This window comes from Carassius carassius, chromosome 7 (genome assembly GCF_963082965.1).
Source record: "Carassius carassius chromosome 7, fCarCar2.1, whole genome shotgun sequence".
Classification (NCBI taxonomy): Eukaryota; Metazoa; Chordata; class Actinopteri; order Cypriniformes; family Cyprinidae; genus Carassius; species Carassius carassius.
The window spans coordinates 33,441,117-33,466,720 of record NC_081761.1 but is presented as its reverse complement, the minus strand read 5'-3'; the positions used below and the strand labels follow the sequence as shown (position 1 = coordinate 33,466,720).

The 25,604-nt window shown below is 39.9% G+C and overlaps 1 protein-coding gene across 1 annotated transcript in view; it reads right to left on the bottom strand.

The window, feature by feature from the left end:
- Positions 1-1,714: 1,714 nt before the first annotated feature.
- mast1a (microtubule associated serine/threonine kinase 1a) overlaps positions 1,715-25,604 on the bottom strand; it is a 37,764-nt gene continuing 13,874 nt past the window's right edge. The window contains exons 4-26 of the mRNA XM_059555028.1: positions 25,456-25,528; positions 22,808-22,965; positions 22,647-22,722; positions 22,059-22,268; positions 21,020-21,121; positions 19,230-19,362; positions 18,135-18,202; positions 17,765-17,841; positions 17,456-17,664; positions 17,218-17,356; positions 14,633-14,765; positions 14,389-14,554; positions 14,075-14,176; positions 12,544-12,666; positions 12,347-12,456; positions 5,859-6,019; positions 5,500-5,759; positions 5,149-5,394; positions 4,289-4,518; positions 4,050-4,172; positions 3,818-3,951; positions 3,533-3,720; positions 1,715-3,441 (exon numbers count right to left, since the gene is read on the bottom strand). Coding sequence (XP_059411011.1) covers positions 1,715-3,441; positions 3,533-3,720; positions 3,818-3,951; positions 4,050-4,172; positions 4,289-4,518; positions 5,149-5,394; positions 5,500-5,759; positions 5,859-6,019; positions 12,347-12,456; positions 12,544-12,666; positions 14,075-14,176; positions 14,389-14,554; positions 14,633-14,765; positions 17,218-17,356; positions 17,456-17,664; positions 17,765-17,841; positions 18,135-18,202; positions 19,230-19,362; positions 21,020-21,121; positions 22,059-22,268; positions 22,647-22,722; positions 22,808-22,965; positions 25,456-25,528 — 4,948 coding nt within the window. The remainder of the gene's footprint in view (positions 3,442-3,532; positions 3,721-3,817; positions 3,952-4,049; positions 4,173-4,288; positions 4,519-5,148; positions 5,395-5,499; positions 5,760-5,858; positions 6,020-12,346; positions 12,457-12,543; positions 12,667-14,074; positions 14,177-14,388; positions 14,555-14,632; positions 14,766-17,217; positions 17,357-17,455; positions 17,665-17,764; positions 17,842-18,134; positions 18,203-19,229; positions 19,363-21,019; positions 21,122-22,058; positions 22,269-22,646; positions 22,723-22,807; positions 22,966-25,455; positions 25,529-25,604) is intronic.

Genomic DNA, 25,604 nt, shown 5'->3' with positions numbered 1-25,604 from the left:
GAAACGCCAACAGACGGCATACTACACAAGCTCCGAGTTGCCATGACAACAGTGACATTTACTGATGCTTGAGTAACTATAGAATATATTTACCATACGATCCTCCTTCACTCTGCAGATTCCAACAATCATCAAATGTGCTGATCCAACAATCTCTGTAATCAAGACCTGTGTTACGACGATGCCCATGAAGGATGCCATCTGAATTTGTTGATATGCATTTAGCACTTAAATCCATAAGGTTTTTAGTAATAATCACTACTCCATTGCAAAGATGCAAAGATGTTCACAACCTTAACCACTTCTCTCATGTTACTGATTTTCAAAATGCATTGGCATTAATTTCAATACACAGCTACTTTTAAATATCGGTCAATGCTCTCTTTGCAGCCAGATGGTGTAGTTATGACATCCACCAGCAGGGGCTAACCGGGGCATGCTAACCAGTCAAACCTTGACCCTTTGCTATTGCAAACCCCCATGGTTGAAGGACTATTATTCAGGTAGCGAATATAAGACTTGAGTGCTAGAGTCCCAGTTGGGTCAACAATCACTTTTATAGAGAATTCCCTAGCACAGAAGAGAGTAAAGATGCACCAGTCTGTGTCAAGAGCTGCGATTAAACACTGACCTACTTGTGAGTATGAATCAAATCTGCCTGTAAACTTATTTACAGACTCACTGTAAGGCTAGAAACCTACTTTTGGCAAGTATGCAAACATAGAGGCACCTGCTTGCCAATGCATACTAAGGAACTGTCTTCTTCTATAGATCAGTGGTTGTCTTTGAGGAACAACATTGTCTTTTTAGTTTAGTTAGTTTGATTTGAGAATTAAGTTTTAGACGTTCCCCATTTAAAAGTGGACACTGAATGCACCAGCTTGCCATAAAGAATCTGTGATATTTACCTCAGAAGGCAGTGATCAACAAAATATGTTTCAACAGTCTTAATTCAATATGATAGATTTGGTTAAGAGGGAATTTTAATGAATCAATGGTTCAGCTAGCATCCTCCCTCATGGCTTTATTTTTGTCATTTTTATGCCTTTTATTTTAATAGGACAATAAGAGAACAGGAAGTGTGTTTGTGGGGGTGTTGGGGGTCATGGCTATTTGTGCTGACATTCTCCTCATGGCTAAGGCAGTACTTACTAATTATTAATGGATATGGTAAACCTGATTAGAAACTTCTGAATCATATAACAAGCCAAAAAAAATAAAAAATACACCAATGGAAGCAATGTGTCCTTGATTATGTTCTGTCTATGCCAAAAACTTGATAAGCTGTTACCTTGAGCAAATTCTTTTCAGTTTTATGTTTAAGGAAATTATGTGGTTGGTCACCTTAGAAAAAGTAGGAACATTGTTTTGATTTTCACAGTATTCAGCATTGTTTGATCTGTTAAAGCACTTTGCACTTGTTGATTTTTCACCTTGTTGCACAAGCACCACGAAACATGCACCCATTTACCTCCTCGCACACACAAACACCCAACACACATTCTTATATAATACATCTATACTCTTTTTCTGGTGCAGCTCTGAATGTACAATAAATAACAGCCTTTAAAATTGCCTTGGAGTTGTTGTCCTTTGTTCAGCATAATATGGTTTTTTTCACTGGCTGGAATATCCCTAAATTTCTAAGTGCTTGAAAACATTGAATTCTGCTAAACCCTCAATAAAGGCAATTATTTTTTCCACTAGCCCATGATCAAGAGCCATTCTTAGGTGTGATGACTGCTTTGGAAGTTGGTTTACTCCCAGAAGGAGGATCAGATCTTCCTGGAGCACATGCCTGGGTGACCTCCAATGATTTGGTGGTATCTTTGGCCACGGGCCCCTCCTGAGTTCCACCTTTAACAGGCTCTATAGATTTCCCTGTGCCTGTAAACTGTGTAGCCGAACTAGATTTCTCACCAGGAGAATGAAGTTGAGTTTTGGACAGATCAGGAGGCACTCCAGTTGGAGAAGGAGTTGGGGATGGAGAGTGTTCCTCAACAACCTCCAAGAGACATTTGTCCTCCCAATCCAGTGTTCCCCAGTAGCAGCTGACCGGAGCTAAGCCCTTGTCCTGCCTAAGTTTTCCCAAAGCAGAGCACTGCGCCTGGGGTGGGTGAGATGGAACAACCCCTTTGGATGGAGCAGTCCTTGCCCTGACATCTAAAGTTCTGGTGTGGGAATCTAAGATGCTCTTTTTGAGACCTTCTCCATCACCTGGTCCCTTACTTGCTTTGGTTAATTCTGTGCTTGTTGTCTTCCCAGGAGCACTGAATGGCATACTTGGCTTGACTGAAGCTGAAGTCTTCACAAAATCTGGTTTTACCTCTTTCTTCCCAGTATCCTTTCCCCCTTTCTTCTCCAACAAGTCTTTGTTCATAACACCTGATACGCTTGCAGAGCATGAAGGCTTAGTGGTTCCTATTCCCTGGCTTTGGGCAACTTTTGTAAGACTTCCTTGGTCATCCTTTCCCGCTTCCTTGATGAAACTTGGATCAGTTGTTTTGGCAGATGGGGAAGACGCTGTGGTCAGGGGCGACGGAATGGAGGTGACTACACTAGGCTTGGACTCTGATGCTACTGGAGAAGACTTGGTCAATGGAGGCTGCCAAGTCTGAGGCTTGGCTAGGCAACTTTCCTGTAGAGTGGAAGGAAGCCGCAGAGATGCTTCAACACTTGGAGATTTCTTACTTCCAGGTGGAATAATGCCACCAGGAGGGAGCATTTCTTTGACTGCCCCTGGTTTAGGCTCACTAGGATGACTTGGTTCACCAATCCTCTCCTTGTCTCGATCCCTTTCTCTTCCCGCAAGCAAAGCATCTCTACTCAAAGGTGACTCCTGCCTGCCTAGCTTCCTTACTGGTTTCAGAACGCCCGTTTCAGGCGGTGATGGGGTTGGATGAGTGGGTGAAGGAGAAGTTGTTGGGGCAGATGCCAGGTTCTCACCCTCAATTTCCACCAAGCTCTGGAGGCCAAGCTCACAGTGGAAACTATCCTTACGATAATCCGAATGTCCGATCTCCAAACTGTGCTTCCTCATCACCCCGATCCCACCTTTCTTCTCAGATGAAGATGAAAGCGGTGACCCGAGTTTCTCTGCTGACTGCACTCTTTTGAGTAGTGGTGATCTGGGTGGCTCAGCACTCTTGGGTCTAGGCCTTATGATTGGTGGGGACGAGTGTAGTTTTGCAGGAAAGGTTTGGGTGGTGTTGGAGCTCCCGACTGTGTGCCCAGGCAATGGAGGTGGTGAGGACTGAGTTGGGGATGGTGTATGAGCCAATGGAGACAAAGGAATGTTGCCCGCTGACTTGCAGCGAGCTGAACGGTATTGGCGGTGTAGTTTGGGGGAAAGTCCGTGCAGGGAGCTGGGTCTCATATGCTGGGTTGTTGCGGGTGAATTTGGGGTACTGGAGGCAGGAGAACTGCTCTGGGAGGAGGCACCTGGGTCAAGAATATCAATGAATGGGTCCAATAAACTTTTTAATTGTTGGTTTTACATTTTATATCACAAAATATGCTTTGATCTACTCACCAAGGTGGGATGACTCAGGAGTTGAGCGGTAGCTTTGGGTAGGGGAGTGACCGGACAGGCTGTGTGTTGGAGAGCCAGGAAGACTATCGCTGGATGACAAGGACCGGTTCAGAGATGACAGGCTACGGCTTGTGTGCAGCAGGTTGGATTGCTTAGTTATTTTGCGGAACAAAGACCCACGCCGCTTACTGTGAATAATCATGGAAGAAAAAGAGAAAAACAGATGTGGTAAGAAAAAATATATTCTTTATACGGACAGTCTTCACAACTGGAGGCACACTGTACCTTTCTTGTCCCTCTTTGACCGTCTTCTTACTGCATCTAGCCATCTTGGACTTGTAACTGGACTTGCGTGCTGGTCCCACTTTAATGGACGTGTTCTCAAAAGGCGTTGTGGTCACAGTCACTTTGTTTCCACTCTGAACAAAGAAAAAGCAAAAAAAACACATGAGAGGTTTAAGCAGTTAAACCTTACAGTACAATTTTACCTTGCTGATGAGAACATCTTACGTCTCACCTTAAGTATAAGCTCTACCACCTCGGTATGGACCAAACCATGCACAGATTCACCATTGACATGAGTGATGAGGTCACCAGCACATAGTCCCGCCTCCTGAGCAGGGCCTCCATCCTCCACATGCTGTGATTTGTTAAGGACAGAAATACTAATTAACCCAACACAACTTCAATAAAGCTATTGCTGCATATCTGTTTCACACTCAATCAACTTTTTCCCATGCTATGTTGATGTCTCACCCAGACTATGTGGTGCACACTGTACACGTCAGTGTCTCCCATGTAGACCCGAATGGCACGGAGAGTGAACCCATATTTTTTGCCAGAGCGGTGGATGGTAATTGGCGAACGAAGAACTGTTACTGTGGGGCAGTAATCACGGCTGGGAGAGGAGTCTCGCGATGAGGGGTTGGACGAGAGAGAGCGTGGGGACATTGGACTGGCCAGTGGAGAGCTACCGTGCTGCTCGACTAGATATTGATAAGTCAATAATGAATATATTATATTTTTTCTGCATTTGGTATTAATTGTATAACAATTAAGCAATTAAGCAAATTAAATGATTAGTTCACTTCCAGAAAATATGTTTTTTTTGATAATTTACTCAGCCCCATTTTATCCAAGATGTTCATGTCTTTCTTTCTTCAGTCGAAAATAAAATAATTTTTTTGAGGAAAACATTCCAGGATTGCTCTCCATATAGTGGACAGGGAATGGGAGCATTTTTGGCTGAAAATATATTATTATTATTTTAGAAAATAACTGATCATTTGGCTAGATAAGTTCCTAATTCCTCGACTGGGATAGTGTAGAGCCCTTGGAAGCTGCAATGAAACTGCAGTTTGGACATTCAACCCATTAGCCACAATTCAAGACCACTATATGGAGAAAAATCCTGCAATATTTACCTCAAAAACCATTACTTTTTGACTGAAGAAAGAAGACTTGAAGACTTGAACCTCTTGGATGACATGGGGTTGAGTAAATTATCAGGACATTTTTATTCTAGAAGTGAACTAATCCTTTAATGAGGTTTTTTTTGCATTTCAGTAATGGGAATTGGAGGGAAAATGTTCCTTTTCATGAAGGCTGAACTGTACCTCCAGGTATGATGACAGACAACGCGGTGGCAGACGCAGATTTGATGACCTTGTTGGTGGGACGTGAGCTGCGTTTCTCCCCATCGCTTGACAGCTGCTGATGACGTGCTTGCCGAAGCACAAGATCCTTGGTCGCTCGCTGTCCGACAGTGTCACCCATGACCACGTCCCTACCGACCACTGCTATGGCTCCTGTAGATGGTATGGCCTGTGGTGCCGATATCTCACCTGGTCTCAATGGCTTATCTGCCAAATTTACATACACAGAAATAATCTCTCATTAGAAACTCAGTCTAATTAGTCTATACATATACAGTATATACATTTTTTTCAATTTTGTTTTCAACACACCTGGGCCTTTACTAGCTGACATCACTTCCTTCGTACAGTTCCTCTGTTCATTAGCACTGGGTGATGGTGGAGCAATGGCTCCCTCTAATGATGATCCCGGGGCTTTAACGGCACCCTGTTTTTCGGAAAGCTCTCCATCGCCCTCTTGAGGAGCAGCAAACCTGTGCGTGTCCATCAGGGCTGAAAAACGGCGCCGGGCGCCCATCGGAGGACTGCAGTCTCCTTCCATATACAGAGACTCAGAGCATGATAAACGCTTCCTGTGTAAATAAAAAAGAAAATGACAGGGAATGTTAAAATATGGTAATTTTAAGATCGTATCTTCATATGCAGTGATGTATGAATATATTCAAATGTACATCTCAGGGGAGCCCGTCCTCCAGCTCTTGTCCCTCATAGTGAAGCTTCCCAGACTCTCCCGCTTGGCCATCTTGTCATCGCGCCGACCTTTGTGCTCTCGACGGGTGACTACAGGGGTCTTCTGCTCCAGCTGGGACAGGTGCTCCATGCTGCTATATACCTGAAAGACAAAGAGCCACACCAAAGGATGCTTCGTTTACACCTTGCATGTGGTATAAAGGTTTGTAAGTCTGATTATATCGAACAATAATCTTTAATATAAGCATTTTGAAGCCGTACTAAAGCCTTTTCTTAGAATTTTGCACACAAATCACATGAACTACTTACACTATGGTTCAAGTTGACAGTGGCAGCAAAGACATTCATAATGTTACAAAATATGCATATATTTCAAATAAATGCTGTTCTTTTTAATTTTGTATTAATTAAAAAAACCTGGAAAAATTGTATCAGGGTTTCCGCTAAAATATTAATCAGCACAACTTTTGAACATTTGAAATTATATATTTAAATTAAAAAACAGAAAAACTATTTTTTACTTGTAATAATATTTCATAAAATAACTCTTTTTACTGTATCTGTCAAAAACATTTTGACTCAAATGTTTGAACGGTAATGTCACGGAGCGCGCGCCTGTCACTGAGCGCGCGCCTTCACCTCTCTCCGGTCTCATGCGCTCCTTGTCACCCGAGTTCTAGGACTGCAATTCCCATCCTTCCCTTCTGCTATCATTAGTTTCCAGCCCTGTCTGGTTTTCTCATCAGCATCATCATATCCACCTGTTAATCATTATCCCCCCTTTATCTGGACTGCCTGGTTCTGTGTTTCTCTGTGAAGTGTTGTTTTACCACGCTGCATGTTGCTTCGTGCTACCTTAGTTTTTTATGCTCTGTGCATCCTTGGTTTGATACCTGCTTCAATAAAGTCCTGCAGATGGATCCGACTGCCTCTACTTCGTCATTACAGAACACTTCACCACCACAGGATCCAGCAGACTTCCTGAGTCTTGCTTCCGAGGTTCATTCCCAGGCATCTGTGTTACTCACACACCAACAGCAGCTGACCAAGTTAACGAATCTCACCGAAGAACTTGTGAGGTCTGTTCATACTCTCACTCTGCAGAGCGCGTCGCTAATTCAGCTCAAGCTCCCGCTGCACCTGTGCCCGTCACATCAAGCGTGAGTACGGCTGCATGCAATCCCAAATTATCTCTACCAGAGAAGTTTAATGGCTCACCAGCTGCCTGTAGAGGATTTCTGTTGCAGTTTGAATTATTCGTCAGCCAGCAACCCCAGGTGTATCCCAATGACGCGTCCCGCGTTTCATTCATCTGCTCACTACTCACCGGGGGGGCGTTGGAGTGGGCGACTGCTCTCTGGTCTGGGGGTCATCATACCTTTCCCTCCTTTAATGTGTTTATGTCTCAATTCAGAGAGGTATTTGAACATCCCGCTGGCGGCAAGGAACCAGGGGAACAACTCCTCACATTAATTCAAGGGAATTCCACCGCGGCGGATTACATGCTTTCCTTCCGCACCCTGGCAGCGCAGACGGGGTGGACAGAGTCACCGCTTAAACTGCTGTATCGTAGGGGGCTGCAAACGCATCTGCAAGGGGAATTGGCGTGTCGCGATGATGGGATGTCCCTCGGAGAACTTATGGAGCTTGCCATTCGCCTCGACAATCTCATCCGCTCTCGACGCACGCCTCTCACATCCAGCTTTTTCACTCCTCCCCCTTCCGGCACGGATTACGAGCCTATGCAGGTCGGCTTCACACATCTCACCACAGAGGAACGTGAGAGAAGGATGCGGAGTAAATTATGCCTGTACTGTGGCCAAGCCGGTCATCAGAGAGTTTCATGTCCTGTAAGACCCAGATCCAGTGATACCTCTGCGGTGAGTCCTTTGATTAATTCTCCACGTTCTCTCACCCTCGAAGTTTCATTGTATTTTAATGGGAGTAGTTGTGAAACAAGAGCTTTAATTGACTCTGGTGCCGCAGGTAATTTTGTCGATTTGGAGTTTGCCTTGTCTAAAAATATCTCTCTCATTCCTTGTGAGTCTCATGTGGCTGTGGCCGCTCTGGATGGACGCCCCCTGGGGACAGGGGAGGTACAATACATCACGCAGCCTCTGACGCTCAACTTCGGGTCTCGTCACACGGAGAGAACTCAGTTGTACTCAATAAACTCACCCCTTCATCCTGTGATTCTTGGATTGCCATGGCTGGAGAGACACAACCCTCTCATTTCCTGGGTCGACAGGAGAATCAATCAATGGTCCCCTTTCTGTCACGCCCACTGCTTGCCTGCTCTCCATGGTCCTGAATCTAGCCACAGTTCCCCCGAGAGAGTGAATCTGCAAGGAGTTCCTGCTGTATATCATGATCTGGCTCAGGCTTTCAGCGAGAGAGAGGCTTCACTTTTACCCCCGCACCGGTCCAGTGACTGCGCCATTGAACTTCTACCTGGAGCCGTTCCCCCGCACGGCCGTGTGTATCCACTTTCGCAACCGGAGACTGAGGCCATGAGAGCGTATATCAAGGAACAGCTTGCTGAAGGATTTATCACCACTTCCACATCCCCGGCGTCCGCGGGGTTTTTCTTCGTCAAGAAGAAGGACAGGAGTCTTCGGCCCTGCATCGATTTCCGTGGTCTCAATGAGGTAACTGCGAAATATCGATACCCTCTGCCTTTAGTCCCTGCAGCACTGGAGATGCTTCGCTCAGCCCGGTACTTCACCAAATTGGATTTGAGGAACGCTTACAACCTCATTCGCATACGGAGAGGTGACGAGTGGAAGACGGCCTTTTCTACGACTACTGGCCACTATGAGTATCGGGTAATGCCCTTCGGGCTGTCCAATAGTCCTTCTGTGTTCCAGTCTTTCGTTAATGAGGTCTTCCGGGACATGCTGAATCAGAGGGTTATTGTTTATATTGATGATATCTTGATTTTTTCAGAGACTCTCGAAGCTCATGTACGGGACGTGCGTGCAGTTCTCAAACGTTTGATTAAGAATCAGCTCTACGCCAAAACTCAGAAGTGCGAGTTTCATCAGACGCGCATCACCTTCCTGGGATATGTCATCAACGCTGAGGGGGTTCTCATGGATGACAGCAAGGTCAAGGCCGTGGTGGACTGGCCTCAACCTTCTTCTGTGAAGGAGTTACAGCGATTTCTGGGGTTCGCCAACTTTTATCGTAGGTTCATTAGTAACTTCAGTCTCATTGTGGCTCCTCTCACATCTCTTCTCCAGGGCGGGAAGCGCTTCCGATGGTCTTCTGAGTGTACTGCAGTGTTTAATCAGCTGAAAGAGAGATTCACTGCCGCACCCATCCTCCATCATCCAGACCCGGAGAGGGAGTTCGTCGTGGAGGTTGACGCCTCGAACACTGGAGTGGGTGCGATCCTGTCCCAACGTCACGGTAACCCTGCAAGAATGTTTCCCTGTGCCTTTTACTCCCGCAAGTTAAGCTCGGCAGAGCGCAATTATGATGTGGGTGACCGGGAGCTTCTAGCCATGAAGGCTGCCCTGGAGGAATGGAGGTACTGGCTGGAGGGGGCACGTCAACCTTTCACCGTCCTCACAGACCACCGAAACCTTGAATACATCAGGTCTGCCAAGCGTTTGAATGCTCGCCAGGCTCGCTGGTCACTGTTTTTCTCCCGTTTCAATTTCAGGATCACGTACAGACCTGGGTCCAAGAACGGGAAGGCTGATGCTCTGTCTCGTCAGTTCGAGGATTTCAACGAAATCACCAAGCCAGGACCCATCCTACCTCCCACTCTGATCGTGGCACCTGTGCAGTGGGATATTATCTCTGAGGTCACTGAGGCTCAACAAGCTCTTCCTGTACCGGCCGAGTGTCCTGTGGACCGCCTTTTCGTGCCTCTCGAGCTCCGTGAGCGGGTGCTTCAATGGGTTCACTGCACACCCAGCGCGGGACACCCAGGTATCACTGCTACTGTACAGTTAGTCTCCAACCGCTTCTGGTGGTCCACACTCCGGGCTGATGTTATCAAATTCATCCATCAATGTTCCACCTGTAACACTGTCAAATCTTCCCACCTTAAACCTGCCGGTCTCTTACAACCACTTCCAGTTCCTCAGCGCCCGTGGTCCCACATCGCTGTGGATTTCGTAACGGATTTATCTCCGTCTCAGGGATTCACCACAGTGCTGTCAGTCGTGGATCGCTTCTCCAAGTCCTGTCGTTTCATTCCCCTTAAGGGTCTACCCACTGCCATGCAGACTGCGGAGGAACTTCTCAATCACGTATTTCGTCTGTTTGGTCTCCCCGAGGACATTGTCTCCGACCGTGGCCCTCAGTTCACTTCCCGTGTATGGAGGGGACTTTGCTCCAAACTCAATATCAACATCAGCCTCACCTCTGGATACCACCCGCAGTCTAACGGTCAGGCTGAACGGGCGAACCAGGACCTCATTCGGTTTCTACGGACATACTGTTACGAGAACCAACAGGACTGGAGCCGATTCTTGGTTTGGGCGGAGTACGCCCAAAATTCCCTGGTAAAGCCTGCCACTGGTCTAACGCCCTTCCAATGTGTCTTAGGTTTCCAACCCCCTCTCTTCCCGTGGTCAGGAGAGCCGTCAGACCTCCCTGCAGTGGATACGTGGTTGCAACGCAGCAAGGCCACTTGGAATACCGCTCATGTCCATCTGCGATGTGCCATCCGCCACTTTCAACTTCATGCGGATCATAGGAGACGTGAGGGTCCGCGGTATAGGCCTGGACAGTGGGTGTGGCTCTCCACCCGTGATCTGCGTTTAAGGCTCCCAAGCAAGAAGTTGTCCCCTCGCTTCATTGGGCCCTTCAAGATTCTTCGACAGATCACTCCGGTCTCATTTCGTTTGGCTCTCCCAGCACATTATAGAATCTCACCCACCTTTCATATGTGTCTTTTCAGACCCGCTGCCGCTCCCAGGAGAGAGGAGGCTCAGGAGGGGATCGGTTCCGTGCAGGCTCCCCCAATTGAGGTCGGAGGCGAGGAGGCATACCGGGTACGAGACATCCTGGACTCCAGACGTCGCGGCGGGGTACTGCAATACTTGATTGACTGGGAGGGCTATGGCCCTGAGGAACGTTCCTGGGTCAGGTCTCAGGACGTCCTGGACCCTGCTCTTCTTACCACCTACCATCACACTCACCCAGATCGTCCCGCTCCAAGACCCCGCCGTCGTTCAGGTCCTCGCTTCCGGACCCGCTCGCAGGGTGGGGGCTCTGTCACGGAGCGCGCGCCTGTCACTGAGCGCGCGCCTTCACCTCTCTCCGGTCTCATGCGCTCCTTGTCACCTGAGTTCTAGGACTGCAATTCCCATCCTTCCCTTCTGCTATCATTAGTTTCCAGCCCTGTCTGGTTTTCTCATCAGCATCATCATATCCACCTGTTAATCATTATCCCCCCTTTATCTGGACTGCCTGGTTCTGTGTTTCTCTGTGAAGTGTTGTTTTACCACGCTGCATGTTGCTTCGTGCTACCTTAGTGTTTTATGCTCTGTGCATCCTTGGTTTGATACCTGCTTCAATAAAGTCCTGCAGATGGATCCGACTGCCTCTACTTCGTCATTACAGGTAACATATAAGATGCTTTATGGTGTTTCTTTTGTTATTTTAGTGCTTGAATCAGTGGATTAGTTGTTTTTCATCCAGTCATTTTGCTGTTTGCATAATTGCGTTTGTCTTCTTGTTCAGCTAGTGGTCCTGAAGAGGGTCACAAATCTTGAGAAGAACCCTCAGCACATTCACACCGAAGAAGATCAGAGAACGTTTATTATGTAAGTGTGCAATTGTGTGCTTATCTGAAGGCCACTGCTTCACGCAAGTGTTTTTTTAATGAATCATCTACGTTCAAAACAATCACAGTAAGATTCCCGCCTTTTCCAGGAATAGAACGTTTATACGGAGTATATGAACTGGAAGAAGAGATAAGAAAGAAACAAAAGTGTTTGTTTAACCGCTACAGTCTTAGATGTGAATGTAGATGTGTAGGACAGACTGGGGCTAGTTGCCAGCAACAAAAAGCTTTTACATAACTAATCAAAAATTAAGTTTTGATATAATAACGGTAGGAAATTTACAAAATATCTTCATGGAACACGATCTTTACTTAATATCCTAATGATTTTTGTCATACCAAAAATTTTTATAATTTTGACCCATACGATGTATTGTTGGCTATTGCTACAAATATACCTGGTTTTGTGCTCCAGGGTCAGAAGTGCACTAATGTTTGTGTCTATACAAAAACATTTTCTAAAACACAATCACTGGAGCAAAAACTGTGAAAACTAGGCCTGGTCTCCTTTAAAAGGAATGAGAGGATGCAATGTGACCTTGATGACCATGAAAAATTAAATAAAAGAAAGACAAAGGATGAGTCTTAATGTGTCTGTTTACACATTCAAGAGTGTTTCTGAGAAAGAAAGCATGAAATATGGATGCAGCCATGTGTCAGACTGACCTTGCTGAAGCGCGGCGAGCAGGAGGAGAACTGTCTTATCTCTACTGGCTCATCGTCGTTGGTGTCGTCCTCGTCATAGGAGTTGATGTGCTGATAACGCTCTGACCGTGCTGAAACAGAGGGAGTGTGAGATGATGGTGAGAGATAGAGAGATGGCGATCAAGGGCAGACTAAGAAGCAAGTGTGAGTGTCCTCACTGTCGAAATAGCTGGTGTCCTCCTCAGACTCTAGATGAGGGATAAACTCGGCCTTCTGTCGGAGTAAACCATTCCAGTCCAATCCCGAGAAAAACGAGTGTTGCTTCACTTCAAACGCTCCACCTGTTTACAAGAGTAAACAGAAGTACATTTATAGACAAACAGATGAACACACAATCCTGGCAAGACAAGGTGTTGTGGCCATGCATTGTGGTGCAAAAGCTTTAGTTTTTTCCAGGACTTTCCTAATATGACAGAATGTTCAAGCAATGGTTTTTCATACAGTTAAAAAATAAACACAGGGACTGGGGTTGTAAATAGTTAATAGTTACTTTAGTCTTCTAGTGTCATTCAAAGTTTCGCATGGATTCAAATATGGAGTCATGGCAAGTCTGAAAATTTTCAAACTAGTGCTGTCAAACGATTAATCGCGATTACTATAATATAACTCGTGCTCTGTGTATATTTATTATGTATATATAAATACACACACATACAGTATACATTTAGAAAATATTTACATGTCTATTTATATTCATATAATTTATATTATAAATAAATATATTTAATATATAAACATAACTTATTTTTTACTGAAATATATACATGCGTGTGTGTGTGTATTTATTTATATGTACATAATAAATATACACAACACACACACATATATTAACAAAACTTTTATTTTGGATGCGATTAATTGCGATTAATCGTTTGACAGCACTAATACAAACACAAATTAGACTTAAGAACTATTGTGAAGGGAAACATTTTCAGCAGTTACATTACATAAAGGTTGTTTTTGGAGCTTGACAACTTCCATTTCCATTTATTTTAATGGTATAGAAAACAGCAAATTATGTGACAGAAACCCTCATGGAACAACATGAGCCTGAGTATACAATTATTTTGAGTATGAGTATTTTTGACTAAACAACAATATATATATATATAAAGGAAATGTAAAAATATAATATACTTTTATGTAGGTGCATATAACTGATCAAAAGTGACACTAAAACATTTCTAATGTTTCAAAGCATTTCTATTTCAAATAAATGTGGTTCTTTGTATTTATTGAAGTATTCTCAAAATGTCACAGTTTCCACAAAAGTGGAAAAAGTGTTTGCAACCTTACAAGTAAGAAATATTTCTTGAGCAGCATATCAAGAGTGTAGAAATGATGTTGAAAATTCAGCTTCATTATATTTAAATAGGAATTCATTATATTTTAAAATACATACAAATGGTTTGTAATCATATTTCATAATCTTACTGTTTTTACTGCATTTTTGATGAAATAAATTCAGCCTTTACATTAAAAAAATCTTACTGACTCAACTCTTTTGAACAATAATGCTAAATACAAAAAAAAGAAACTCTATAAATGAAATTCTATAAAAAAGAAATGAAATGCACAGATGAATTGTTCACAATAAGATCAAGAATAGGTATTCATGTCAAAATGTCCAATCTGAATTTATGTCGTCTTGATTTATCGCTTAAGAGTATTAAACAGCTGGATGTGTACCTGTGCCCAGTCGCACTAGTGGGTTGGTTTGCAACAAGGCGGAAATCAGGCTCCGAGCTTCACTAGGCAGTGCCTCGTCTCCCACAGGCCACTCAATATCATCTACACAAACACACACACACACACAGAAATCTGCAGGCAGCACTGAAGCTCTTCATCACATCTTCATCAAAGCTTTGCGAAAAAAATGGAGCACTTTGCAAAAGGTTTCTGGTGAAGAAGAATGTGTTTGCTTTTGCACTCATTAACGCCGCTGCTGCTAATATTAGCTCCGATGTGCTGGAACATGAAGTGCGAGCAGGATTCAGACTCACCTGTGATCACCTGACCAAAGAGCTCTTCAGGTGTATCTCCGAAGAACGGCACGCAGCCCACTAGGAATTCGTAGAGGATGATGCCCATGGCCCACCAGTCCACTGGTTTCCCATAGCCCTGCCTGAGAATGACCTCCGGGGCGATATACTCGGGTGTGCCACACACCTGAGACACAGAGACAATCCCGTCCTGTTTACACCTGCTATGTGAACCGATCACAAAATGACTGGCTTGTTTCCTTACCTGTTTGTCCAGGAACTCCCTGGCGTCCTTCTCGATGTGTCCTTCGTAAAGGTTAGTAGTGAGATTCATGAGGCCCATCTTTGACAAGCCAAAATCCGTCAGCTTAATGTGGCCCATCGACGTGATCAGCAGACTGTGAAGAAGAACCACGAGACGTGAGCGTTGGCTTCGAAAATAGATGACAAGATGAGATCATCTGTTTTACACCTAGTAATAGTTTCCCGAAGTAAAAATCCCATTACTTATTTATGACAATAACTTATAAACCATTAAAGACAGACCAATTGTGAATTATGAGTTGGTTAATAAGATTAAAACAGCCATTAGTCTGCATTATTTTGACCTATTTTTTAAATAGTCAACAGCAGAATTCCTGGTGAAAACCTACATTTTCTAGTGAAAACTAAATATACTAAAATGTATTTGAAATACATTTATTTCATGCAAACTATTTACATATTTATGTGCTTAGTAAAAAATACCCTACCCTTTTAGTTTACTAAACTGTTACACTAGAACAACTAATTTAGTACTTAATGCACTGTAATTGTGCTAAAGTCCAGCTAAAGAGATACTGAAGTATATTTGATTGTGCTAAAGTAACTATTGCAAGTACACTTCTGCTACACTTCATCTGGCATTTAAAGACTGATATTATTCAAAGATCATACAATCCTCATTGATAGTGGCATTAAAATGCATTTTAGGATTAATATTAAGAAATGTGCTTAATTTAGTTCTCCAAATAAAGTTGAATTATAATTTTTATATCAGTTAGTCTTGAGCGATATCTCAGTAAATATGTTATTAGATTTGAACTATTCTTAATATGAAATGAATGCATTTTAAATATATAACTTTTTTTAATAGGGTTATGCATGAATCTGCAGAGAAATCTGCACTACTGAATTGCAACAAGCAAATTGTGGTAAAAGACACTTTAGCATTGCCGTACTCCATATAAACTGTTAAAGACAGACCTACCATAAGCTACAAACTTGTTAATCGATGGTACATGCTATGGTTGAACCCATAATTACACATCGTTTCAACTTCTTTCTTTAAATAATGATGTTTAACGACTAGTGGAGAACTACATTGCCCATGATTCTGCAGAGATATCTCCACCAATCAGAAGACTGACACAAACAAATCCCATCCAATCCCATAAAGCATTATAAATGACCCGAGTCAGCTCTCAAACTATATATATAATATATATATATATACAGTACAGACCAAAAGTTTGGACACACCTTCTCATTCAAAGAGTTTTCTTTATTATATATATATATATATATATATATATGTATGTACACACACATATATGTGTGCATATAAAAACCTAAAGTATTTAGTTTTTACATACACAATTAAATCAGAAGTTTTATAATTATTTGTTGTTAATTCAATTATGTAATTCAAAATGCAGTGGTTCTTTCACTTATTTAGGCCCCAAGTACTCAGGTCTTACGTTTTTATCCTTTTGTCCGATTTTCAAATAAGTTTTTGTCTGAAATCAAAGTTTGTAATGTTTTGATTCACCTTGATGCTTGTCAGTGTTGGGGTAATGCATTACAAGTAATGTAGGTTACGTAATCAGATTACTTTTTTCAAGTAACTAGTAAAGTAACACATTACTTTTTAACAAGAAAATATCTGAGTTACTTTTTCAAATAAGTAACGCAAGTTACTTTTTTTTTTTCCAATTTATTGATTGACATCTCTCCTGTCCCCATGTTGAGAAAAATCTGTTACTGTAGTTCTAAAATAAATATGAATATGCATTAATTAATCTCACTCACAATAAAAACAAAACAAAACACAGATTCAGCATTCCTTAAAATTAATAAAAATAATGCAACTCAGAATATGACACAAACTTGCAATTATTAAATGTTAAACAACACAAATATCGTTGATGTATTTAATCCCATTCTATAAACCAATGTCTTTGCTTCTGACCTTTGAAGATCCAGTTCAACCATATTAATATGCAAAAATTACTCTAGACAAACATTTGTGTGTCTTTTTTTATTGCTGAAGTGTGTTGAAATGTCTTCTTCACTATTCTGTTGTACGGACGTAAATTTACTCTCCATTCAGCCTGAGGCGTATTTGTTTCACTTTTGGTGTGAAAAGGCTTTTATATTTGCCAAAACAAACCTTTTTTATTTTAAAAACAAACAAGCAAGCCCTGTCCAGATTTAAAAAGTAACGCAAAAGTAACGTAATGCATTACTTTCCATAAAAAGTAACTAAGTAACAGAATTAGTTACTTTTTTATTGAGTAAAGCAATATTGTAAAGCATTACTTTTAAAAGTAACTTTCCCCAACAATGATGATTGTCTGGTTTGGTTCCTGGGTTAAACACTCTTAAACAAAGAACATCTTTATACTTCTTGAAATGTGTAAAAGTTGCTTTTGCAGTATATTTTTTTTTTCTATATTGAACAGCACTGTGGATCAATATATGTTGTTTTCAAATGTACTTTATAAATACTTTTATAAATGTTGTACTGAGTCTTCTTTCAGTATTCTACTCGACAGATGACCTCCAGTCCAGCAGGGGGCGCTGACTTACTTGTCTGGTTTCAGGTCTCGGTGTACGATGCCATAATTATGAATGTACTCCAGCGCTAAAACTGTTTCAGCAAAGTACATACGGGCCATTTCCACAGGAAGGGCTCCGATATTTTTCAGCAAGGTTGCACAGTCACCACCTAAACAAAAAATAACATGGTTGAATTATAAAAACAACTGGCTGTACAATATGTCTATAATCTGGGTTGTGTGTACAAATGATGTGTCTCATGCCTTACCCTCCACATACTCCATGACCATACACAGGTGACGGCGCGTCTCAAAAGAGCAGAACATGCTGACCACGAATGGGTTCTCGGCGAAGGTCAGGATGTCCCGCTCCACGAACGCCTGCTGGATCTGGTTCCGCAGGATCAGGTTTTGTTTGTTGATCTTCTTCATAGCAAAGCGCTGCCGCGTCTCTCTGTGTCTGACTAAATACACAGCTCTGCGATCCAAACAAGAGGGAGAGATCTGGTTAATCCATGTTTACACATTGGTTTTGCGTTATTTCATAGTAATTTGAGAGTGAATAGCAATATTCTCACCCATATGCTCCATTGCTGATGAGTTTGATAGTCTGGAAGTCTGATTCACAGGGCGCTTTGATGGCTTTGAGCTTCCCCTGAGAGAAAGCCAGATAAAAGATTCAGTGCATTGGGAATATATATCGACTGGAGTATAATTTCACTCCCTATGCCGTTTTAATTCTTGCGCTTTTATCCTGAAGTTTGTTTGGTCCTTCATTAACAATACGTTTCCATGTTAAAGAGTGAGAAAATTGCAGGCTTATGTAACACATCCTGTTAAATTTTTTTGCCACTTATTTCCTCTTAAATAACTAGTAGGTAAAAGTTGCAATTTTATTTTTTGGTTATTACAAAACAAATTTACACTTGATTATACTAATAAACTCACTTCAGCCGAGTCGTCCGTCTCCGGCGTGTGGGGTCCCTCGCTGTCATAACTCTCCAAATTCACCATTTCTGCATGCAAGGATCATGTTTGCTTAATAGATGTTACTATGCAATAAACATGCACTGGGGTTAAATTAAATAAATGCATTGTTTGAGACTTTGACAAGTCCAATTAATAGCCAATTAAGTTTTTAATAAAATAAAATGAAATCAATTATATACATGTATATGCATATACTACTAATAATAAAATATCCCACTGTTTAAAAGTTTGTGGTCAGTAAGATTTCAAATTTTCATCAGAGAAGTATCTTATTCTCAAGGCTGCATTTAGTTGATAAAAAATACAATAAAAACAGTTAAATTGTGAAATATTATTACAATTTAAAATAACTATTTTCTATTTGAATATATTTTAAAACTTAATTTATTTCTGTGATGCAAAGCTGAATTTTAAGCATCACGACGATCCCTCAGCAATCGCTCTAATATGCAGATTTGCTGCTTAAGAAACATTTCTGATTATTAGCAATGTATAAAAAAATGATATAAACCGTGATATATTTTATGAGGATTCTTTTATGAATAGAAAGTTCAGGAGAACAGCATTTATTTGAAACAGAACTCTTTTGTAACATTACAAACGTCTTTACTTACACTTTTGATCAATGCATCCTTGCTGAAGAAATGTATTAATTTACTTCAGAAAAAGATTCTTATCTAACATTCATAAATAATTAGCCATCTGCCGGTCTATGAGCAATTCAGCAGCATATTGCTAATCGAGTCTAAAAACAACACCTCCAGTCGCCACAGCAACCAGCCATTCTAGAGAGAAAAATGAAGCATCACTGATCTAAATAAAGACTGTGATATAAATAAACAACACTCAAATAAACACAAACAAGCTCTAAAGCAGCAATTAAAACCGCACTTTCTTTGTCAGACTGCCTGTGCGCCCCCCACCTTAACCTGCTCCATAATCTCAACAATGTCTCTGGGCATGACCTACATTTCTCTGCCTCTCTCTGGTTGCTGCTACGCTCTTTCCCTTCAGAGACAAACACGCTCGCTGTGTGAGGATGTTCTCTCTCACCTTCCAGAGGGTCTCTGGTCAGGCCGAGCTGGCTGATGATGTATCGCGGGATGTCTGCTTTCATTAGCTGGCCCTCTTTAGCATGGTCTTCTGCTGCCTCCAGCAGGTGGTAGAAGTCTTCAGGGTTAAACTCCTGAAAAAACACACAAATAATGTTGGTTTTTGGTCAGTTGCTGCATTCTGGAGTCAGATACATGCCTGTTTAAAAGACTGGGGTTTGTAGAATTCTTAATATTTCTGAAAGAAGTCTCTTATACTCACCAAGGCTGAAAAAATCTAAATTACAGCAAAACAGTAATACTGTGAAATATTATAAAAATTTTAAGTAACGTTCTTTTATTTGAATATATTTTCAAATGTATTTTATTCCTGTGATGCAAAGCTGGATTTTCAGCATCATTACTGCAGACTTCAGTGTCACATGATCCTTCAGAAATCGTTAAAATATGCTGATTTGTTTTATTTCAATATTTCTGATTATTATTAATGTTGAAAGCAGCTGCTGCTTCATATTTTTGTGGAAACTGTGATACACTATTTAGGTATTCAGATGAAATAATGGTAACACTTTACAATAGGGTTCCATCTGTTAACATTAGTTTACATGAGTTACATGTAACATATAACATACTTAAATAATAATTCTTGAATTTTAGATTTCACCATTTACTAATACATTATTCAAATCAAAATTATATCTTAATATTTAATTAACTTGATCTAAAACGAACCGTTAATATACTTATAATAACATACTATTGCTCATTGTCAGTTAATGCTAGTTAATGCATTAAGTAATGTTCACGAGGGATGGTAAGATTCACCGATTCACATCGATGCATCAACATAAAAGTTAATGATATGATTCATCGATTTAAAAGAAGTGTGCATTGGATACAAGTTGCTATTTTCGTATCACGATGCATCGTTTCTAACATATTTGCATCGGTAAGAACGGATTTATTAATATATAATTATTATTAGTAGATGCATCATTTTTTCCATTGCATCGAATTGCATTGAATCACATTGTGTTGAATCGAAATCGGATTGCATTGCATCGTAATAGGGATGAATCATATCGTATTACATCTGTAGCTGCTTCATATGTATCTTTAATGTATCGTATCGCATCAGCCTCAGTTATGGAGATGCACATCCCTAATGCTCACTGATGGGTCTTTATTGTAAAGTGTTACCAAAATAATTTTATAAACCGGATAGTTCCGGTCCTTGATTCTGATTGGCTGAGCCACGTTCGAAGCTGTTGTAAATGACTCTACAAACACACACCTTTGTTTACATTTGTGTGATGCTCGTCAACCACTTTGTTGCAACCACAACTGATTCTGAGGAACTACATTGTTTGGTGGAAGAATACTGTTTATATATTAATATCGTCACACTTTATTTGCCCTGTTTTATTTTGTGAAACCTTACTACGTATATAGAATAACGGTTTTATGAAAGCAATAAGCCTTAACTCAGTATTTCACGTCCACATGTGTCTTCATCTGGTGATCCATATTATTTATTTATTCACTGATTCGTATTTCCAGTGATTGCACAGCTGGACACATTTTCAGGGGTCCTTTGTGTTTGATAAAACCAGTCGAGGGGTTTGTTACACTCAAGCCTTTCAGCACATTGTACTTTCCATACCTGACCCCTGGTGACCCCATCAGCCAGTTGCCATGGCAACCGCACAAAGTAGGCTAAAGAAGCGACCAAAACCCAGCGACCGGCAGATCAAGTCAAGTGTGTGTGTGTGTGTGTGTGGAGACTCTCACCAGACATTCAAGCAGTCGAGCAGGGCGGGAGATGATGATGAAGAGTTTCTTCACCAGCTCTGTGATGAAGGTCAGCTCCGAGCTCTCTGATCGCTCATAAGCCTGACAGACAACACAAGAAAAATAAACTTTTCTTTAAGAGACACTTCTGACCACTGAAACCTCTGAAAGAACTTATTATGGAAAATTAAAACGGCCAGTCAAAAAAGAGTTTGAATTTATATTTCTAAGAATGCTTGAAATGACTTCTGTAGACAAATATAAATCTTTATAAAATCTGAAGCTCACAGAAAAGATGTGATAATGGCCGTAGAGTATAGAGGGCCATATAACTCCAAATTAAATAAATATTTAAATCAATCTTTAAATACATAATTAAATACTTAGTAAATCTTTATTCAAATTATAAACAAATTCATTATAATTAGCATTAATAAGCATTATTATTTTCTATCATCACCTTTGGATTGATTTTTTTATGCAAGTACAAGCATGTGATTTTATTTTATTTTTTTCAATTACAGGGTTACAGCTGTCAATTCATCGATATTTTTTTAATTAAAATATTAATATAATTTTTTTAAATTAAAATAAGTATTAACCTATTTAATTATTTACATAAATAAATAAAAAAATTGGCTCTCCATAGTAGTGAAACTTCGATGTCTGATGATTTGGAATTAAAACAAAATTATATATTGTAAATAAACTTAAAAAAAAACTGTTGAGGAAAAACTGAAAATAATTTTAACTGAAAAATATTTGAACATTTACCAAAAAAAGAGAAATTCTGGAAATATCTGCTATTTTAACAAACACACAGACCCACAAAAAGTAATCAGACGCAATAAAAAAAATCTATTATAAATTATCTTTTAACTGGATATTAACTAGCTAATTTCTTTAAGCAAACAAACATTGAGCTAATAAAATATTATGTAACTAATAAAACTATTTAATATCCAGTCAATTAAAGTGAGACATGAATTCATATTAGCTGAAACACACATCCTCATATCCAGCCCACACATATGCTCACTTCATGCAGCAGCTTCTCCAGGTTTTCCTGCAGCTCGTAGAAGTAGACGGTGGTGATGACGCCTTCGCGAGATTTGGTCAGGCAGTTTCGGGACAGCTCGGCGATCTGGTGGTGGATGAAGCTGAGGACACCGTCGGCCAGTGGCAGCACGTTCTCAGGCGAAAACGACTCGATGAACTCAGCCAAACGCTCCTCCATCTGAGCCGTGGCCTGAAGGTAACGGATAGACAGCGTTTGAATAACATCTCCAAAAATAGGGCACATATATATATATATATATATATATATATATATATATATATATATATATATGTTCCTGTAGCTCAACAAGGTTGGGGGTTCGAATCCCAGGGAACACATGATTGTAGAAAATTGTTAGCCTGAATGCAATGTAAGTCGCTTTGGATAAAAGCGTCTGCTAAATGCATAAAAAAAAAAAAAAAAAAAAAAAATATATATATATATATATATATATATATATATAGTTCAAAATGAACACTTCCCAGAAAATAATGCAACAATGCAATCACAATGATATTATATCGGATGCAATCTAATTTTATTCTGAAGCGTTTGTGTTTTGCTAACCTTAGGGAACCGCTCCTTGTAAACATGGTTCATAATAACAATCTCATTATCATAACAGGAAGGTGATCGCCCTGGACTGCAGAGAGAAACAGAGACGGGACAGTAACAGTGACATAAATTGCATAAATTGGTATAGATGTGCGTTGTGTGTGCTTGTGCACCTTAGACTCCGTGAGCGCGGCCGCACATGCGGTGATCTCCGGCCGTCGTCATCAGTGATGCTCTCGGTGCTGCCGAAGTGTTTGGACAGGAAGTGCAGCTCGTCCAGTGTGGGCTGGAACGGCAACTGATGCAGCCGCTCCTGAGACGAGCTGGAAGACTAAAGAGACAACACAACCGAGTGAGAAATTACATTATACAGGACACACATGTCTATACTTTACATGGGACCAAAAATGTCTCACAATGTTACTACTCCATTTGAAAAGAACAATATTTGCACAAAAAAAACCATTGACAGATTGATTTAGTGTTTATTTGACACTAAAAAACACATCTTGATACATAAAATTTCTAACTTAAACAGAAATAAAAAGAAACGATGTCTACTAAAATATATACTTTTATTTAGGATTCACAGCTGTGTTTTTATATTTATGAAAAAATTTAGAAAATCAGATAATAACAAATCAGGCATTATCCTGAACGATGTCAATCAATCAGTCAATCTGACAATGTTGATTAGTGCTATTTTATTGGTAAAAACAATTTTAGTTTTTGTTATTATTTTGAATGAGACTTTATTTTCATTTTTCATTTTAGTTAGAGATTTAGTCATTTTTCTTCACAGTCTTTATAAATATATATATATGTCTATATAGTTATAGAATTTTCTTCATTTAGTTTTACTCCTTGTAGTACTTTAGGATTTTAAAACTTGTTCAACGAAATGAAAATTAGAAATGTTGCCTTGGTGAATAGCGGAAATAAAATATGTGTAATTGTTTATATTTATGATTTGCAAATTTCTTATATATAAGTAATAATTAAAATTAATTACATATATTACATATATTATTCATTAAACAAAATGTATTATCAAACATTTAAATGCATAATTTAATGTTTAATGCTGCTTTTCATGTACATTTTTGTAATTTATTTCACATACGTTTTTATTTTTAAGCGTTTTAGTTTTAGCTAATGATAATAATACTGGTGTTGACATAAAATGATGAGAAAAAACAAATTTTTTAAGAAATTGCTAATATATTTGACATGTTTTTATAGAGTTATGTTCAATTTTCGACTTTTTGCATTCAATATAGCCTATTTTGTAACATGTCTTCAGAATCATAGCTTTCGTCATTTCATTGAATATACAGCATGCTTGAATATACAGAGCCAAAGCCATTTTACGAGGTTTATAATGCGCTTGATCTGTCTAACTCCATTTATTTGTGTATGCTCCACTTGTCTTGTGCAGTAAATCCAGGATAGACTTATAAAGATAAGATTACCAGCCAAAATGAGTGGAGTGAATTGTAAATGAAACACAGACCTGCGGTAATGATTTTCCCTCCTACTTGATGTTACCGTGTTAATGAGTGAATGAGTGTGGCTTTAATTGCAAATATATGTCACTCTAGAGTCAATAAAAGGTCAAAATCAACTTGAATTTATGAGAAAAATGGTGGACCCAAGAACACTTTCCAAGAAGCACCAGTTAAACCATTATTTCAACCATGAAAATCATTTGATCCCCAAACACTGTATTGGCATTATCACAAACAAAAACTGAAGAGCTCAAACAGTTGTCAAATGGTTGGATGAACACAAACTTGTTTTCTGCATTGCCACGGATTAAATAGAACACAAAATGAATTTCAGTAGCGACTGTTTCGGTAGTGAAAATTCTTAGGGATAACCCCCCCTCCAAAAAAAACTTAGGATGTCACTACCAAAATGCCACCAAATGTTTCAGTAGTGACAATTCTATGGGACAACACCCCCTCCCCCCAAAAAACCTAAGATGTCACTACCGAAATGCCACCAAATGTTTCGGTAGTGACTGTTTCTGTAGTGACAATTTTAGATACTTTTGAACCTAGCTCAAAGATGCTAATCAGCACATGGTTAGCTAGCACAGTTGGTATTCATTTAAAAGCTAAAAGTTATGGAATAACTACCAAAATGTGGACTTAACTGCAGAAAAAAAGGTGTTTGGTAGCAACGTTCCTTAAAGTTACAGATTTTTCAGACTTTTGAACACATTTACCTCAAAATATTGAGACCTATCTACTTACACCTCATAGCTATGATATAGAAGGACACTGGAATATTTCCTGATCACAAATTTATGGGTGTGTTTAAAATCAAGCTCGGCCAATGGACTAAAACATACACCGTTTCGGTAGTGACATGGAAATAATTTTCATTTTCATAATTTACAAAGAAAATATAAAATAAATATAATTTATATAATATAAATATAAATAAATATAAATATAATATAATATAAATATAATTTTTTGAAATTCACTTTTTAAAAGAATCAAAAATATACTTTTAAAAACTAAAATTTTTCAATATAATTTTCATCATTTTCATTAGTTGAAATTTATGGGTTAAGGTTCGGGACAGCCACCTCACACCTGAAAGTACCCAATAAATTATGATTTTATAAATATTAAGCTTACTAATATTTGAATTATTACTGTGTGTTTCAATAGATAATAGAAAGATCTTAATAAACACCTAAGATTTTATTACTTAAATGCTTTTTAAATGTGTTTTTTGGTTGTGAGACGGCAGTTTCCACCAATTCTGTAGAATGGCATATACTGTATATACATAGTTTGTCCTGTACCGTTGAGCTGGGTGTGTTGGTCCCATATCCAGAGGAGGGAAGAGAGGCCAGAGACCAGCGTCTGCCATCAGCCCTACGGAGGGAGACCAAACGGTTCCTTATACATAAATGTACCAGATTTTGCACAGTATTACCATAGTTTATCAGAG